Consider the following 16,456-nt stretch of genomic DNA (forward strand, 5'->3'; position numbering starts at 1 on the left):
TCTAATATTCGGATTTTATTTGAATAACAATTCCCTAAAACCTAGGGATTGTGGTTTGAATAAGTCAAGTAGGTTGGGGGTTGGTGTAGCGGAAGAGAAAGAGTGATAACTTACCATCATTTTGAATTTAAGGTCTCCATTCTCTTTCATAAAATTGATGTAATTGGCGTGAATAACTTATGCTCCTTTGCTTAGCCTGCCTCTTCTCTTCTTCTATGCTATGTATATTGTCTAGTGTTGTATGTTTAGCTGGTGCATTCTTGTGAAATTAAGAATTTACAGTAATGCCCTAGTCGCGACATAAGGTTGCAGATCTGAATCACCTGATTCATTTTTGAAATTTCTGACAGAGGGAAGCAGCTCCCACAAACATTGATGCCCCTCGACGGCTGCTTCAATTTGCAGTCCGGGATGCTGTGGCAATGTCTAGACCTACTATCACAGCGACAGAGCCCTCACTAAAGCGCCTCCGTTCTGTTGTTTCCACCACCACCAGTGACTCATCATCAATTGATCGTCCTCGACGACTTCAGTCTGTTGCCAGAGTGCCAAATCCCATGGCAACGATGATTAAAGCCGTGGCAGAAGCTGCCGAAGATGTAACTAGAGGTAAATCATCTGGAAATGTCTTTGACCGGCTTGGTCGAGCAATAAATGTATCTGAGTCGCATGACCAAACTGCATCATTTGGGGAAGGTACTGTTGAAGATGTCATATATGGAGATGATAATCAACTTCTCAAGCAAAAACGTTCAATGTATCTTCAAAGAAGCGACAGCAGTGGGCACTATGTGGGCAATATGGCCATGCTGGAAAATGTTACTGGGTTGGCTTCTGATTCTACGTCGGAGAATGAAGGTTATGATGATGTGAATGTCTTGGGTCATAGTGTTAGAGATGTTTCTCAACCTGGAACGTCTGGTGGAAACCATGGTGATAATGAGATGATGGTGGAGTACAGTGTAGCCAAGAATAACGACGATGCAACGCATTTCATGCGAAATAAAGATCAGGGTCAACCTGCTGTGGCTTCAAATGCCTCACAAAAGATTGTAAACATTTCTGTGAATGTCAATACTTGGAAGCCGCCCCATTACAAGGAGCCAAGAGAGGTTTCAGAAGTGGATGGCTGGAAATCTGTGCAGGAGGGTGAGCGAGGAGCTTCCAAATCTGGTAGTCGAATAATGAAAGATAACAGCAACCATGTCACAGTTAACGGAAATGTAAGACTTATGAACATATGACATATGTTTCATTATTTTTGTTTTCTTAATGCCTTTTCCCTGTACTTTCGTCTTTGGGTATTGGTACTGAACTTGTGGCTTTGGTTATAAACAGGCAAAAGCTGCTGTAGATTCTCAGAAAGAGTCTCAGAAGACAGTCTCACCTACCACCGGTAAGATTTCAAATTGATATAGAAATAGTCAAAACATTTTTAAATTCCTCACAGTCTTTGCTTTTTAGGTAAATATTCAGCAGTAATATTGATATTTTCTTTTATTATATACTAGCTATGAAAGTATCTCAATAACTTATGATTTTCTATGAACTCCTTGGTGATTTGAACCTTTATATTTCCTGGTGATTCTTGTTTGAATCTGATATATATTATAAATTTGCTTTACTAACTTATTTTCTTTTTGAATCTCAAATCTTATTTGCAGGTTATGTGGCTGGTCGTCCTTTAGAGGATGCAGATTCTCGAACTCTTTTTGTTAACAATGTAATAACTTGTCCTGTGTTTTCGTGTGTTGCATTGTGTCTACGTTCTTGAAAATTGACTTGCAGTTATTATTCTTACATTCAGGTCCACTTTGCTGCTACAAAAGATAGTCTTTCTCGACACTTTAACAAGTTCGGTGAAGTACTAAAGGTTATAATAGTTACTGATGCCGCAACAGGGCAACCCACAGGGTAAGTTGTTTTAGACCCGACTCTAGTTTCTAATCTTATGTTTATTCTTTACTATTATATTGGTGCAATATATGTTCCTTGTAGTAAGCCTTATTGCTTGAGCAGGTCAGCTTATGTAGAGTTCATGCGAAGGGAAGCGGCAGATAATGCATTATCTCTGGATGGAACCTCCTTTATGTCACGACTTCTCAAGGTAATGATAGAGTGAATGCTTTGGTATGTTTATGATAGGGGGTTCTTGTTTCGTCTTCTCTCTCTTTCTCTCTCTCTCTCTCTCTCTCTCTTTCGAGCAATTTTGCAAGATGATTATGCTATTCCGGCATTTAATTTGATCATCCAAGTAATGGATAGCGTCATAGTGCCTGGACTTCAATCTTTTACTTGTTCTTCCAGCTTCTCTGTTCCAACTCATAATGTGGTCTTATCCTTTGCTTGCCCTACTCCTATAGTCCTACTCCTATCTCTCTCTATATTTTTTTAACCAATTATTTTGCTGTTTGGTAATCAAAAGTAATGCAAACTAAGCTTTATGTCAATGACGTGGATAGATTCTGGCTGTTTCTTTTTTTCTTTTTTTTGTGTTGGTCTTGTTCAACACCCCGCTCTGGAAGTATATTCTTTTCATGAAAAACGTTGCGCTCATAGCATATTTTCTTTTGATAATATGACGAATCAAGAAGACGACAACTCTTGCTTTTGCAGGTTGTGAGGAGAAGTGCTGCCCAGCAAGAAGCAGCTCCGGCTATGACATGGCCACGGCGTGCTACTCCATTTCCCACTGCCAGGTTCTCCAGAGCCCCCTTTCCGCGAGGCATGCCTGGTTCATACAGGCCTCGTCCCATCATTAAACCTGGCGGTGCCAGGAGCTTCCAGTGGAAACGAGACGCTCAGCCCTCTCCGAGTGAAAGTGGTGCTCCGCCATCTGGCAACGTGGTTCCCTCTCCTACCTCTCGTAGTCTTACCTATATTCGAACAGAACCTAAACCAGAAGCCAATCCGGGTACGACTTAGTCCATTGGCCTTTTCACAAGGTTTCTCAATTATAGTCATTCCCGAATTGAACTAACAAGGAGGGGCTCAAATCCGACGGGTTCTCTATGAATCGGAATATATTTTTGTACATGGTGGAGAATGTTTTCCAATGTCGTAGCAACTAGTAAGACTCAAAAAATGGTGGGGAAGGTTTTCCTTTTTTGACTATTGGTCCTATATTTCATATTCTTTTTTCTTGAGGGGATTTTTTGGTGGGGGGAAATGAGTGGAATTTTGCGAATTTGTGATAGTATGAGACTAGTTTAATCAAACCCTTAGCTGCTAGGTTTTCCTACCCCGGGTTATATCTCCTGTTTATTTTTTTTTTCCTTTTTAAATTGTGAATAGCGACTGGACGGATGGTCGGTTTATTTATGGAGGACAATTATTGATTATTTTGTTTTGTAATTCCAGTTTCTTACAAGAGAAAAAGAAAAAAAGAGGAAATGAAAGAAAAATATCTTTATCCCTTGTATATTATATTTGTTAAGGTACTCTGCTTATATATGTTCTTTTATCAATAACTTTTACAATTCAGTTTTTCTTGCTGGAAACATTTAGCATTCACTTTTAAAGCATGATTTACCTATGCATTCTGAGGAGAGAAACTTTTTGATATGAATCTCAGCATTTCGTTATGATGTATTCAAGTACAATTATCACAAAGTAGCTCTTCTTTCTTTGCATGGTATCACACCATTTGTAGCCATTTAAAGGCGAGTGCTTGGAGCTCTCTTCCTATTTCTTAGAAACAAATTTTGGTCACATGATCTTTGATATTTGCTGCCAGTGGTGAGCTAGTGAATTTTGAGACCTAATGACCATAAATCAGATCTCTGAGACTCTCACGGTTTATGTCACTACCCCAAATAGGAATAAGGCAATCTTCGATTTCTCGATAAAGAAAAATATGACCAACAGTGGTTCGAAGATATACAGAGAGATTTTATTTTTTATTTTTTTTATACTTCTTAGCTTACTACTCGACTCTAGTCGGATATAAAGAGCATGACATAAAAAAATTTGTGATATATTTATCAATCAAATTTTACTTGTTATTGTAAATATACTTGTGACAATCTAATATTGAGAAGTAGGCAGTACCAAGTACCGAGTTTCCATTAAAAAGGAAAAAAAAAAAAAAAAAAAAAGAACAAAGAAAAAAGAAAGTAGCAAGTACTAAGCAAAGCTAAGACAATCTTGTAAAAAACACGAAAGTAAATTCAAAATATCAATCTTGTAAAAAGAAAACACAAGAAGAGACCAACCAAAGAGTCGTATCATCTGGAGAGCAAAGTGAGCAAGAGGGCAGAAGACAAGGCAGCAATGGACAAGTAAGAAAGTGCACGAATCCTTAGAAAGAGTAGATTGAGATTCTTAGCAACCTGGAGAGTCAAAGTCAATATCTGCAATCTTCCTTGCTCTTCCATCTTCTTGAAAAAGTAAAGTGGCTTCAGTGACCGCCTCAACATGAACGCCATACTCATTGAAAACCCAAACGCCACTACACTCTCAACCGACTCTAAAACCAAAATTTCTCCAGTTGAGTAAGGGATCCAAACTCCGTGGCCGAGATGGGCCAGGCCCAGAAGAGCCAAGGCCCTGCTCAGCCCATAGATGGTCTTCATCATCCCTTGAAGGGATTGCCGGGTCTCGTTGGCCAAGGCTGAGAGGTCTCGCTCCACCGTGGGGCCCTCGATCTCTTGGTGCTTGAATTCCGGGTCTTGGCTTGGATATGCTGTTTTTGGCTTCTGGGGTTCCTTCTCTGATGATTCTGATGAAAAATATCTGGTGGGGTTTTGATCAATTTTCCATTGGTTTGGGATTTTTGGGTTGTTGTTTGGATTTGGAAAGAATCTGGGTTTTGGATTTGGTGAAAGTATCGATTGAGGGCAAAATCTGGGTTTTGTAATTGTGGGGTGGTTCATTAATTTAGCAGTAAGAGTGTTGATTAGGTTTAGGGAGGTTATGGAGTTTGAGGAAGAAGATGTGAAATGATTATGATTTTTTTGGGTTGAAAAGTTGGGTTTTTGAGTTTGAGTGATGGAGTGGGTCAAGGAGAATGAGCAAGTAGGAGTTGGCTTGAGAAGGTTGGCCATGAATCTGCGCGACATCATCGCTGCCATTTTGGGGGGTTTCTTAAGGTTGAAGCAGAATCACAATTCACAAGATCTAGAGAGAGACAGAGAGAGAAAAAGACAGATGGTTCGATGAAATTAAGGTTTTGATTACGGCTTTGGAACACTGGCGGCTCGGGGCAGGGCCTGGGTGGTTTTGGGAGAAACGAACCAACTAAAGCAACTTGTTCTAAGAATCGTGTAAAGACCAACATTTTTGAGGAAACGACATGGAACAACGACATGTCGTTTCTTTTGCACTGAAGCTGTCTAAATGAAAACGACATTTGGTTTCTTTGAAAAACGACGTCAACGCAGTGCGACTAACTGAGTTAGGTTTCAGTTTTAGTTCGTTCCAAAAGAAAACGACATGGGACCTTCCATGGTAGAAGAAAATAAACTTGATCTGGGGGAAAACGACAAATTTCCTTCTGTCCGAGAAAACGACATGTATAAATTGCACGTCGATTTACTGATTCATGGTGAATATGAATCAAATCAATTATGATACGTTGTTTTCACCTCAGAAACAAAAGACGCCAGTTTTATTTGACGTATATACTAAACAATATGTCGTTTAAATAGCTTCAAACGATATGTCGCTTGGTGAAAGCAGAAAACGACATGACATTTTTCATTTATGATGATTATATGTAGTTTACTAAATTGATTTTGCAGTCATATTATAATTAATTAATAAGCCGCTTCCGATTTCAAAGAAGAGAAAGATGACATTATTTGACACACGTTGCAAGAGAGAACATTTCAAACAACTCTCCATATTATTAACAAATCATCCGTTGTTGATTATCAAAAATCAAAAAAGGAAGGGGGGGAAAAAAAAAAACTCTTGTGCTGTTTAGTATACGAAATCCTATTTATTATATATATTTCCGAGAGGCATTACCTTTCCCAGCCTCATCTTTGTTGTCTTGTACCAAACTAGGAATGATCTGTGTGAGATTCCATTCATCAGTTTCTTGCATTCTCTCTCTCTCTCTCTCTCTCTCTCTCTCTCTCTCTCTCTCTCTCTCTTTTCCATTTGCTAAATCATCACTTTTTTGTTATCTTACCCCTAACAAATTCCAATTAAACGCTGCCATGATAACTATAAGGTTAATATATAACATGATTTGGTTTTGGTGTTTTTTATTTATTAAGTATTATAATGCTTGAAGATTCGTGATATTGAGAAACTATGAAAATTGCAACTTTACTATAATATCTACCTATCTATCTGTATCTGTATCTGTATCTGTATATATGTACATGCAAGCGACCAAAAATTGTACATGGACTAGAAAGTCTCTTTTATTAATTACATTGAAATGTTACAGATCATGATTCACATAACAAGCAAAAGCAAACGATGGGAAAGAGAAATTCCAATAAAGTACAATTAAAAAAATAGGTTCAGAATGAGAAATTAAACAAAGAGGGATATAAGATAAATTAGCGATCTTCATCTTTGTTTGCACTCCCTTGCTGTGCATCAAAACAATTTAGTGCAAGTAGTAGGCGACAAAGGACACGAGGGAGGCACCAACCAATGAGCCAAGGGCGGGGAGGCTAGCTGAGGTGCCGCCGGTTGGGGCGGGCGCAGGGGCTGCCACGGCATCGTTGGCCATGACGGCGCTGACTGAGGCGGCGGCGAAGATGACGGCGCAGGCAATTTTCTTCATCTCCATTTGGTATGATATGCTGGAATTGAGCGTGATCGGCGGAAGAATTTCTAAGGAGAATGATTACTGGCCGATCAAGAAACGCTTAATTAGCAATATTAATATTCCAAATTTTGAATGCCTGAGGAGGAAAATTTGGGTTGGATTAGGGGGGTACTTATAGTGGGATGTCCTAGCTGTTTTTGGAATATGACAGTTCATGTTTTCCAATTTCTGTTGTAAAATATTCTTGGTTCTTGGTTGGCCTTAGTTTGCGTGCTCTACTTTTTCCTTTTCATCGCCAAGGAGTCGTTGGCATTAGCAATTTTTGGAATCTCAAGATTGCGGATTAATGTGACTCCCATTATGTTACAAAGCATAAAATAAGTTATTTACTCTTTGTTGAGCAGATATTAAGATATAGAGGAATATAATATAGGAAAATACTATAAATACCCGCCCTTTTTAGTCCAAATACCGCATTTCCTCTCCTTTTATTACACAAATGACCAAAGTATCCTTGTATTTGTTAAACCAGTCTAAAAATATCCTTTGACAAGTTAAATTTCGTGGCAGAACAAATTTTTGTGATAAAAAGGCCAAAATATCCTCTCTTCAATTATGGTCGTTTCTGCTTTACTTTTCTAATTTCGCCGCCAAGCTGCACAGCCTCCTTCCTCCATGACGTTAATCTCGTGCACTTGCCGTTAGTTACTGGTTCTTGAGAGGGAGAGATCTAGATGTTTGTGCTCCTTTCTATGATTTTTGTGAATTGAGGTGATTTTTTTTTTTAGTATTTCAGTGAAAAATTCGATCAGTATCACTCTTGGTAACCAATGGTATTGCTGTTAGATACTAGTGGTTTCCGACTGCCGGTAGTTACCGGCCACCTATCACCGGTTGGTAACTCGGCGGTTATTGATCGATAACTACCATCTGACAGTGATCACTGGTCGGTATCACAGTGGACACCATCTGATATCATGGTGGATACCTTCTAACATCTTAAGTTATATTTGGAATTTTAAAATATAGTGTGGTAACATGGCATTGGGCATGACATTCTCTGAAATTATTTTTTAGACATTTGTCAATCCAAGCCTTAAAATTGTGATGCTGGTCTATAAAGCCCATTCATAACTCGTAATATTGATAATTGACTTTCGCCCTTTGGGGCATCAGCCATTGGGCTTCCGCCATTGACATTAACCCTGTTATATGGGTTATTTACGTTGAATGCCATGGAAAAACAAGGTGGATCGACTTTTGCTAGACCCTAAAATAAACTCTCTCATTTATCCTTATGTTGACGAATTTATCCTTATATTTTCACATTAGGAAATTCTCTCTCTCCCTCTTCCTTTCCCTTTTTCTTCTCTCTCTGCACCAACCGCTCATCTTTCTTCCCTCTTGCTCTTCTCCTGTCATTGTTGACGTTGTTTCTTCTCTCTCCTTAATAGTCCGCCTGACTTGTATAATTCACACGTTTAAATTAATAATTTTAATTAATAATTTTAATTTTGTGAGAGAATCTGTCAGCGTGAACTTTTTTCATTCAACTTGTTGGGAAAGAATGGAGTCAAAATCTGAACCAAATGAGTCATAAACAATAAAGATAGTGGATGATTGTAGTACCACGGCCACCTCATGCCTGACTTGTATAATTCACGCGTTTAAATTAATAATTTTAATTTTGTGAGAGAATCTGTCAGCGTGAACTTTTTTCATTAAACTTGTTGGGAAAGAATGGAGTCAAAATCTGAACCAAATGGGTCATAAACAATAAAGATAGTGGATGATTGTAGTACCACGGCCACCTCATTATCATTTATCAATGAGCTGTGTTCTCCGTGCAATTATGAGCATTCCCTCTTTTGTTACTATCGGCATTGTGGTTGGTGGTAACAATGAATGCTCAAATTCTATCGTTTTGGGTGCTTGTAATTATTATATTACAAAAAAAAAATTACCTCAATAAATTAAATTTTAGTTTCATAATACGTTATGAATATTATTACTACTTTTTTTAATGTTTAGAAATTTGTAATTCAAATTACTTAACACAGTTTCTTTCCTTTTTTTTTTTTTTTTTTTTTTGAGGAAGTTACTTAACACAGTTTAGTTACAGCAAAAAAAAAAAAAAAAAGAAAAGAAAACAATTGCAGTTAGAGTATAAAAACTACAGTTGATTAATCTTGTATATTTTGTTTGACTCACTTACCGCGGTACTAATAACGGAAACGGTAAAGTTCTTGTATGATTAGAAGTTATGGGGTGAGTTTAGAACTCGTTCTAAAATAATTTTATTTTTTATATGAAAATGAAAACGTTTTCAATCTCATACAGAAATTCTTTTTGAAAATATGTTTGATAATTTTATCAAGAGATTGTTTTCAGTATAAAAAACCTATTAATGTCTCTCTTTCTCTCTCTTTGCTCGAGAGAGGAGAAAACGAAAATAAAAAATGAAAAACGACTAAATGTCATTTTTTATTTCTCTCTTATTATACACTAAACCAAAAAATCATTTTCATTTTCATTTTTTGTCTTTATTGCGCAAAACGCCGTTTTAAAAACATTTTTATTTTTTTTTCTCGAAAAACGGAAAAAATAAAAACGGATCAATTCCAAACACGTCCATGATTTTGCTAAAAGTTTGCCTCTTTACCATATTTATCATTCTTTTAGCACTTTAAAAAAGTATCTTTCTGTTTGTTTAAAAGAAGAAAGGAAAAATGCTCTATTTCTTTTTTAAATAGGGCAACAATTGTCAGCATTTACCCAAAAGTAAAGATAATACAATTGATTATAACTATACCAATAATATATATTTTTTTGTTGGATCAATAGTTGTCCTTTTTAATAAAGCATTTCCAGAAAAAAAAAAAAAAAAACCTTTCGCTATCACTCTTTAACTCAGTCATATGTAATTGAATTATATATAGTCTTTTGGTAAATTATTATCCCACACCAACATGGCCAAAGTCTCCACTGTGAAGATTATTGAACAATGCCTCGTCTGTCCTCAACCGTCCTCCTCATCATCATCTCCACCAATTACCTCTCTCCCTCTAACATTTCTTGACATTCCATGGCTTTTCTTCCCTCCAAGTCAACCTCTTTTCTTCTATGAATTCCCTTATCCAACTTCTCACTTCACCTCCGTACTCCTTCCAAATCTCAAACACTCTCTTTCCCTATCTCTCCAACGCTTCCGCCCCCTCGCCGGAACCCTAATCCTGCCTCCCCGTCCCCGAAAGCCCGAGATTTCCTGCGGTGAAGCCGACTCTATCTCCTTCGCCGTCGCCGAGTCCGACGGAGACTTCAACCACCTCTCCAGCCCTAGTTGCCAGAGAGATGCCAAGGAGTTTCACAAACTTGTGCCTAAGTTACTACCTCTACTGCTATCACGTGATGATGACGCACGTGACAAGCATCCTTTGCTTGCCATTCAAGTGACTATGTTTCCTAACTTTGGTTTCACCATTGGCTTGGCATTCCACCACGCTGTTGCTGACGGAAGGACGTTTAACAACTTCATGAGGGTTTGGTCAACGCTTTGTAGTGATCTGATTGGACGGGGTAGTGATCATCATATTGACCGCTGGTCTTGTTATGATCGGACGGTCATCGTTGACTCTCATGGGTTGGAGGGTATATTCTTGAAGGAGTGGTGGAAGAGAAGATGTAATTTATTGCCCATGGTCAGTGCCAAACTGGAATTGTGTGACATGGTTCGTGCCACGTTTGTGATGGGGTTGGATGATATGGAGAGGGTTAAGGGTTGGATTGTCACAATTCAATGCAAGAGAAAAAGTAAGCCACATTCTTTAGATTTTTCTCCCTATGTGTTGACTTGTGCATTTTTATGGGTTTGTCTAGTGAAAACCCAAGAGATAGGAGGCCTAACCAATGGCCATAGCCTAAATGAGGATCTGAATTACTTCGGGTTTATTGCGGGCGGGTTGACCCGAGTGGGGTACCCAGTACCCGTGACATATTTCGGCAACTGCATCGGGTTTGGCCGGGCAATGGCGGTGAGGGGGGAATTAATAGGGGAAGATGGAATCCTTGTTGCGGCGAGAGCGATCAGAGGCGCGATCAAGATGTTGGACAAGGCGATGTTTAGTCGGGCGGATAAATGGGTTACGGAGTGGCAAACGTTGATCGGGTCGGACATTCACATTATTGTTTCGGGGTCGCCTAAGTTGGATCTGTATGAGAAGGATTTTGGATGGGGGAGACCCAAGAAGATAGAGGAGATTGAGATTGACACCACAAAGGCAATTTCACTTAGTGAGAGTAGAAATGTGAAGGGTGGGATGGAGATTGGCATGGTGTTGCCAAAGCCTCAAATGGAGGCCTTTGCCATAATATTCAAGGAAGGTCTAAAAGGCTCTCTAGTCTCATGATTCTCTCCTCACTATGATCCATGAAGATAATAGATATTGGTTTGACTAGTGGTTGTAGTGTGAATATGATGTATTATTATTCATGTTATTTTTTGTATTTCAGTTCTGTATTGCCTGCAGGAGGGGCCATTTTTTCTCTGCTTGTATGATGCTTGTTGCTTATTTGGCTTCAAAATCATCTGCTAATTTTTGTTCCATTATTTAAGGATCTACCGACAGTCCAAATAATGCAGTTGTGCAGACGCTGTCACTGGTCGACCACATTTCTTTTTTGCTTATGCTCCTTCAAAAAAAAAAAAAAAAAAAATAATAATAATAATGAAGGCCATGTGTCTTCTTTTCATCCAGAACTCATGAAGTAAATTTATATAAACAAAATTTTGAGTCTAGTTTATATACGAAGGTGGTACAAATTAATACGTTGATTTCACCGATTTGAGTTTTTAGTTCTAAATTTTTACAGAATTTTCAGTTCTAAATTTCTACAGTAAAAAACTCTAAAAAAATATCACATCTATCTTTTTCTGACTTGAATTGAAAACTCGAATTCGCGAAGTGAACTAGGCATCTTCAAGAATATGAAAACAACATTACAAATATACTAAAGGCCCGTTTAGTTCGCTGATTCGAGTTTTTAATTCAAGTTAAGATGTGACTTTATGTGAGACCTTTTTACTATAGCAAAAAAGTTAGATGTGACTGTTTCTGAGAATTTTTTTTTGTAGCAAAACTTTGTAGTAAAAAAGTTAGATGTGACTGTTTCTGAGAATTTTTTTTTGTAGCAAAACTCAAATTTTAAACTGGTGAAATGAACGGGGCTAAAGGAGATGAGCTGTTCACTGTTCACGCAGATTCATTTTACTGTTATTCGTACTAGAATGCCGATTTTACCCTTTTTCCTCTTCTCCTTCCTTTTCCATATAGGGGCTGTTTGGTCTTCTTAATTTTGATGGGTTGATTGTACCGTTTTATCCCTAGTCTTTTATTTTTTTATTTGTTTTGGATTGCGTCTTTTCGGTCATTTCCGTGTAAGTGGAGCTCTAGGTTCTATTCCCTCTTCAATCCTCTTATTCTCTCCGCCTCTCTCACCTTCTTTCGTCAGAAACTCTGCATTCTTCTTTTGATGCTTTGATTGTCTTTGCCTTTCTCATGTGATTTCGGCGGAAATTATGTGGTTTAATCCGTTCTTCTCTTTTGGGCTCTTCGACGGTTTTTATTTGTGGCTTTGGTTTGGTTTTTTTCCTGTGATTTTGGTCGACGGTCCTTTGATTCATCTGGGTTTTGGTGGAGGTCTCTTCGATTCTTCTGGGTTGCTTCTATGTTGGTTTGATTCACGATTTTAGTTTGGGCTTTTATGTGGTTTTGCGGGAGTGCATGTTCTATGCTCTTTTTTTCCTCGTTTTAATGTTTTTTCCCCTGTTTTTGTTGGCTGTTTGCTTTTGTGCCTGATTTGTGTAAAATTTTCAAAATTTATTAAAATTTGTTGATATTTCTGATTGGATAGCATATGGGGTTTTTGAAATTTTTTTAGTTTTAGTAGTTTTTTTTACGTGACAATGATGATTATAATTAACTTTGACATATTGAGTTTTATGTAATTTGTACAAAGATTACTGTGAATATGTCTTCCTCATTTAGATTCTGATTTTATCTACTCTTTTTTATTTAAAATTTTCGTAATTTCTCTTTTGTATTTTTTATTTATTCTAATGTTTTTGCCTTCTTGGTATTTACTGTTTCATTCAAAAGTTGTTTATACATATATCAGCTCTCTTTTTTTATTGCCGAGCTTTGGCTTTCCCATCGTGTTATTACCGTTTCATACAAAAAGTTGTAGGAAAAAAAAAACCCTCCTATTTTATTTTAGTTTCATCATGATATACCTCCCCATCTTTTCATTCCTCTATTTGTTGTTGGCTTAATGTCATTCTTTTGTCCATTTCTTTTACTTCTTTTGGTCATGAATCGTAGGCTTCATTGCCCTTTTGATGTTGTTATTTTTTTCTCTTCTTTTAATTCACCTGATAGTCTTTGGACAACTTTAGATATTACTTCAGTCATTCATTTTGTGTCACATACAAATTATAATCCGTGTGATGGATATAATATCTTATTCATTTTAGTGTTTTTGTGCAATTACGTAGGGTAGGCAGCCACAATCTATTTATCACACATTAGTAAGAATATTGAATATCTGAGCCACAATTGCTACATAAAAATATTATTATACCTATATTTTATTAGCTTTTTAAGTTTTTTTTGTTTGTTTGTTTATTTACTCATTTACTTATTTGTATTTTTTTAGGTTTTCTATCATTTACTGCTCCATCCTGTTATTCCTATATCATTCACTCCTGTTCACGTTCAGTTGGCTCATATTTGGCACTTCAGGCATTATTTATAACGTTTGAGGTATTATTAATAACTTCTGTCCACAACTTTTTAATTCTTGTTACTCATACTGGATGTATTGGTTTGCTATGGTGAATATTAAAGTGTGGTGTTTATACTTCCTTATTCTTGTTTACATATGGTTTTCTTATCCTATTAATAGATATTACAGCTGATGTAAAGGATTGAGAAAAATTCTCTCTCATTCTTAATAAATGTTAGTAATCTATATCTATTTTGTTTTGTGTTTTTTTAGTAAGTAGTACTAACAAATTGATCTCCTATTTACTTCTTTCTTAATCATATATACACATACATATTTATACTTAACATATTTTAGTTTTACTTCATTTTTTTATGTGGCGATGATGATTATAATCAATTTTGACATGTTGAGTTCTATGTAATTTGTTCAAAAATTACTGTGAATATGTTTTCCTCATTTGAATTTTCATCTTATCTATTTTTTTTTTTTTTGACTTAGAACTTTTTGGCTACCTCTCTTTTGCTTTTTTTACTTATTCTAACAGTTTTGCCCTTTTGGCATTACTGTTTCATTCAAAGGTCATTTACATATACATTAGGTATGTTTTTCCGTTGTTGAGATCCCGTTTTCCCATCCTATTCTTATCCTTTTATACAAAAAGTCGAAGGGGAAAGGGGAAAAAAAGGTCTCTTATTTGATTTCAACTTATTTATGATATTTGTCTATGATTTTGATTTACTTTGAATTTCTTGTATTTCTACTTTAAGTATTAGAACTGAAATTTATTCCTCTATATAATATCTTCCCTTTTGTTACTTTTTAATTTGTTTTATTCCTTGAATTTGATTTATCCAGTTTGTCCTCCTTTTTTTCCCTTTCTTTTCCTAACTTCTGCAAGTACTTTTGAGTCTTTTGTTGTCCTATAGTCTGATGGTGCACTTTTGTCATTAATTTCTTATTCCTTTATTTGTTCTTGGCATGGGCTTTTCGTGTCATTTATGTGCAAATAAAACCGCACATTTCATTGTTCATTTGGTATTCTCATTTTGTCTAGTTCTTTCACATTTTTTTGATACAAGTCATAGACTACATTGTATCTGTGATGTTGCTGTTTTTTCTTTCTCTTCTAATCCACCTGGTAGTATTTAAACAACATTACATTTTATTATTTTTTCCTTCTCTTTTAATTCACCGGGTAGTTTTTGGACAACTTTAAATTTTACTCCAATCATTATTCATGTTTTCCTCTTCTGAGCAGGGACTTTTTGCTCTTTTTACACCTTATGATCTGATTGTGCTGTTTTGTCCTCAGCCTTTTAGCCCTTTATTTGTTTTTGGGTTGGCTTCGTTTGGTCATTTCAGTGCAAACGTAAATTCACTTAAATCGAAAATAATTCGAATCACATTATTTAAATCCTTCAACCAAATGTCCTTGAAGTCTTAGACCCTATTCTTTCATCAATTCTCTCATTTTCTCTGCCTATTTTAGTTGATATATAAACAGCTTATTCATCACATATTGTTGAAAATATTAAATATCTGAGTCACAACAATTACCATATACTAAAATATTTCTATATTTATATCTTTCACTTTGTTTTGATACAAGTCATAGACTACATTGTATCTGTGATGTTGCTGTTTTTTCTTTCTCTTCTAATCCACCTGGTAGTATTTAAACAACATTACATTTTATTATTTTTTCCTTCTCTTTTAATTCACTGGGTAGTTTTTGGACAACTTTAAATTTTACTCCAATAATTATTCGTGTTTTCCTCTTCTGAGCAGGGACTTTTTGCTCTTTTTACACCTTATGATCTGATTGTGCTGTTTTGTCCGCAGCCTTTTATCCCTTTATTTGTTTTTGGGTTGGCTTCGTTTGGTCATTTCAGTGCAAACGTAAATTCACTTAAATCGAAAATAATTCGAATCACATTATTTGAATCCTTCAACCAAATGTCCTTGAAGTCTTAGACCCTATTCTTTCATCAATTCTCTCATTTTCTCTGCCTATTTTAGTTGATATATAAACAGCTTATTCATCACATATTGTTGAAAATATTAAATATCTGAGTCACAACAATTACCATATACTAAAATATTTCTATATTTATATGTGATTAATTTTATTAGCTATTTTATTTGTTCATTTATTTATTTATTTACTCATTTATTGACATTTTTCTGAGTTTTCTAACTTCTTTTTTTTCCCTTCTATAAACTTTATGTAATCAGCTTTTATTATAACAGGCTTTTAATTTGTTTATCTATAAAGAAAGAAGTCGAAGATAGACAGACACAGATATGTACTATTTGATCATCAATTTGACTTATTTATTGTTATTATCTTATTAATTTATTTTGTACATAATTATACTTAACATTGTAAATTTTGAATTTTTATCATCGTAGACATTCCCATATTGTCTTATTTATTCCACACATATACAGACATGAATTTATTTGTTCATGTTTTGTTTGTTCTTGAATTTAGTTGATATATTATTGTTATCTTATTAATTTGTTTTGTACATAATTGGACTTATTATTGTAAATTCCAGATTTTTAGCACTATGGACATTGTTAGATTATCTTACTTAGAATAAATTATAATTGCAAAAATATTTGAAGATGTCCAACCTGCAACACCACCGCCACAAATACCAGCTCTCACGGCAATAGATCTAAAAACTCCAGACCTAAAATGATTTACCATAAAGTAAGACGTATTTATTAATTTATATTAACTATTAATAAAAATCAACATATACCATTTTCAATACATATTTTAATAATATTTTATCATTTTAATTTTAAAGCAAAACCAGCAGACCTGCCCAGAAAACGCCCAAAGATCAGTAATATAACTACTTAATTTACACTAAATATAATTAAAGATGTTTAACTTTCATAATTGTTATTATTAATTTTTTTTAAAATTTA

General features: G+C 35.6%; 4 protein-coding genes and 1 long non-coding RNA gene across 5 annotated transcripts; 3 read left to right on the plus strand and 2 right to left on the minus strand.

Moving 5' to 3' along the window:
* Positions 1–350: 350 nt before the first annotated feature.
* LOC21384438 (RNA-binding protein 34) lies at positions 351–3,386 on the plus strand (the record flags this gene model as incomplete). The annotated part of the gene is made up of 7 exons (XM_024171005.1): positions 351–609; positions 697–1,223; positions 1,339–1,396; positions 1,665–1,723; positions 1,808–1,914; positions 2,020–2,107; positions 2,617–3,386. Coding segments are annotated over 7 exons (1,407 nt in total), but the record flags the coding sequence as incomplete, so codon positions are not given.
* A 717-nt stretch (positions 3,387–4,103) lies between these two features.
* LOC21384439 lies at positions 4,104–5,224 on the minus strand. Its single transcript, XM_024171006.1, has one exon. The coding sequence runs from the start codon at positions 5,070–5,072 to the stop codon at positions 4,227–4,229; it is 846 nt and encodes a 281-aa protein (XP_024026774.1). The 5' UTR covers positions 5,073–5,224; the 3' UTR covers positions 4,104–4,226.
* Positions 5,225–6,377: 1,153 nt separating this feature from the next.
* LOC21384440 (arabinogalactan peptide 23) lies at positions 6,378–6,859 on the minus strand. Its single transcript, XM_010106407.2, has one exon. It carries the CDS (start codon positions 6,749–6,751, stop codon positions 6,566–6,568), a length of 186 nt encoding a protein of 61 aa, XP_010104709.1. The 5' UTR covers positions 6,752–6,859; the 3' UTR covers positions 6,378–6,565.
* A 2,840-nt stretch (positions 6,860–9,699) lies between these two features.
* On the plus strand, positions 9,700–11,390 carry LOC21384441 (anthocyanin 5-aromatic acyltransferase). The gene has a single exon (XM_010106408.2). It carries the CDS (start codon positions 9,700–9,702, stop codon positions 11,134–11,136), a length of 1,437 nt encoding a protein of 478 aa, XP_010104710.1. The 3' UTR covers positions 11,137–11,390.
* Positions 11,391–12,230: 840 nt separating this feature from the next.
* LOC112093127 lies at positions 12,231–15,837 on the plus strand. The gene is made up of 3 exons (XR_002902921.1): positions 12,231–12,426; positions 13,442–13,548; positions 15,764–15,837. It is a non-coding gene; the product is annotated as an uncharacterized LOC112093127 (long non-coding RNA).
* The last annotated feature ends 619 nt before the right edge of the window (positions 15,838–16,456 follow it).

The sequence above is a fragment of the Morus notabilis genome, unplaced genomic scaffold, assembly GCF_000414095.1.
Source record: "Morus notabilis unplaced genomic scaffold, ASM41409v2 Scaffold2638, whole genome shotgun sequence".
Classification (NCBI taxonomy): Eukaryota; Viridiplantae; Streptophyta; class Magnoliopsida; order Rosales; family Moraceae; genus Morus; species Morus notabilis.

What these genes read in the sequence shown, in the direction of transcription:
- LOC21384439 (XM_024171006.1), bottom strand. Translation starts at nt 5,072, where the DNA reads ATGGCAGCGATGATGTCGCGCAGATTCATGGCCAACCTTCTCAAGCCA.
- LOC21384440 (XM_010106407.2), bottom strand. Translation starts at nt 6,751, where the DNA reads ATGGAGATGAAGAAAATTGCCTGCGCCGTCATCTTCGCCGCCGCCTCA.
- LOC21384441 (XM_010106408.2), top strand. Translation starts at nt 9,700, where the DNA reads ATGGCCAAAGTCTCCACTGTGAAGATTATTGAACAATGCCTCGTCTGT.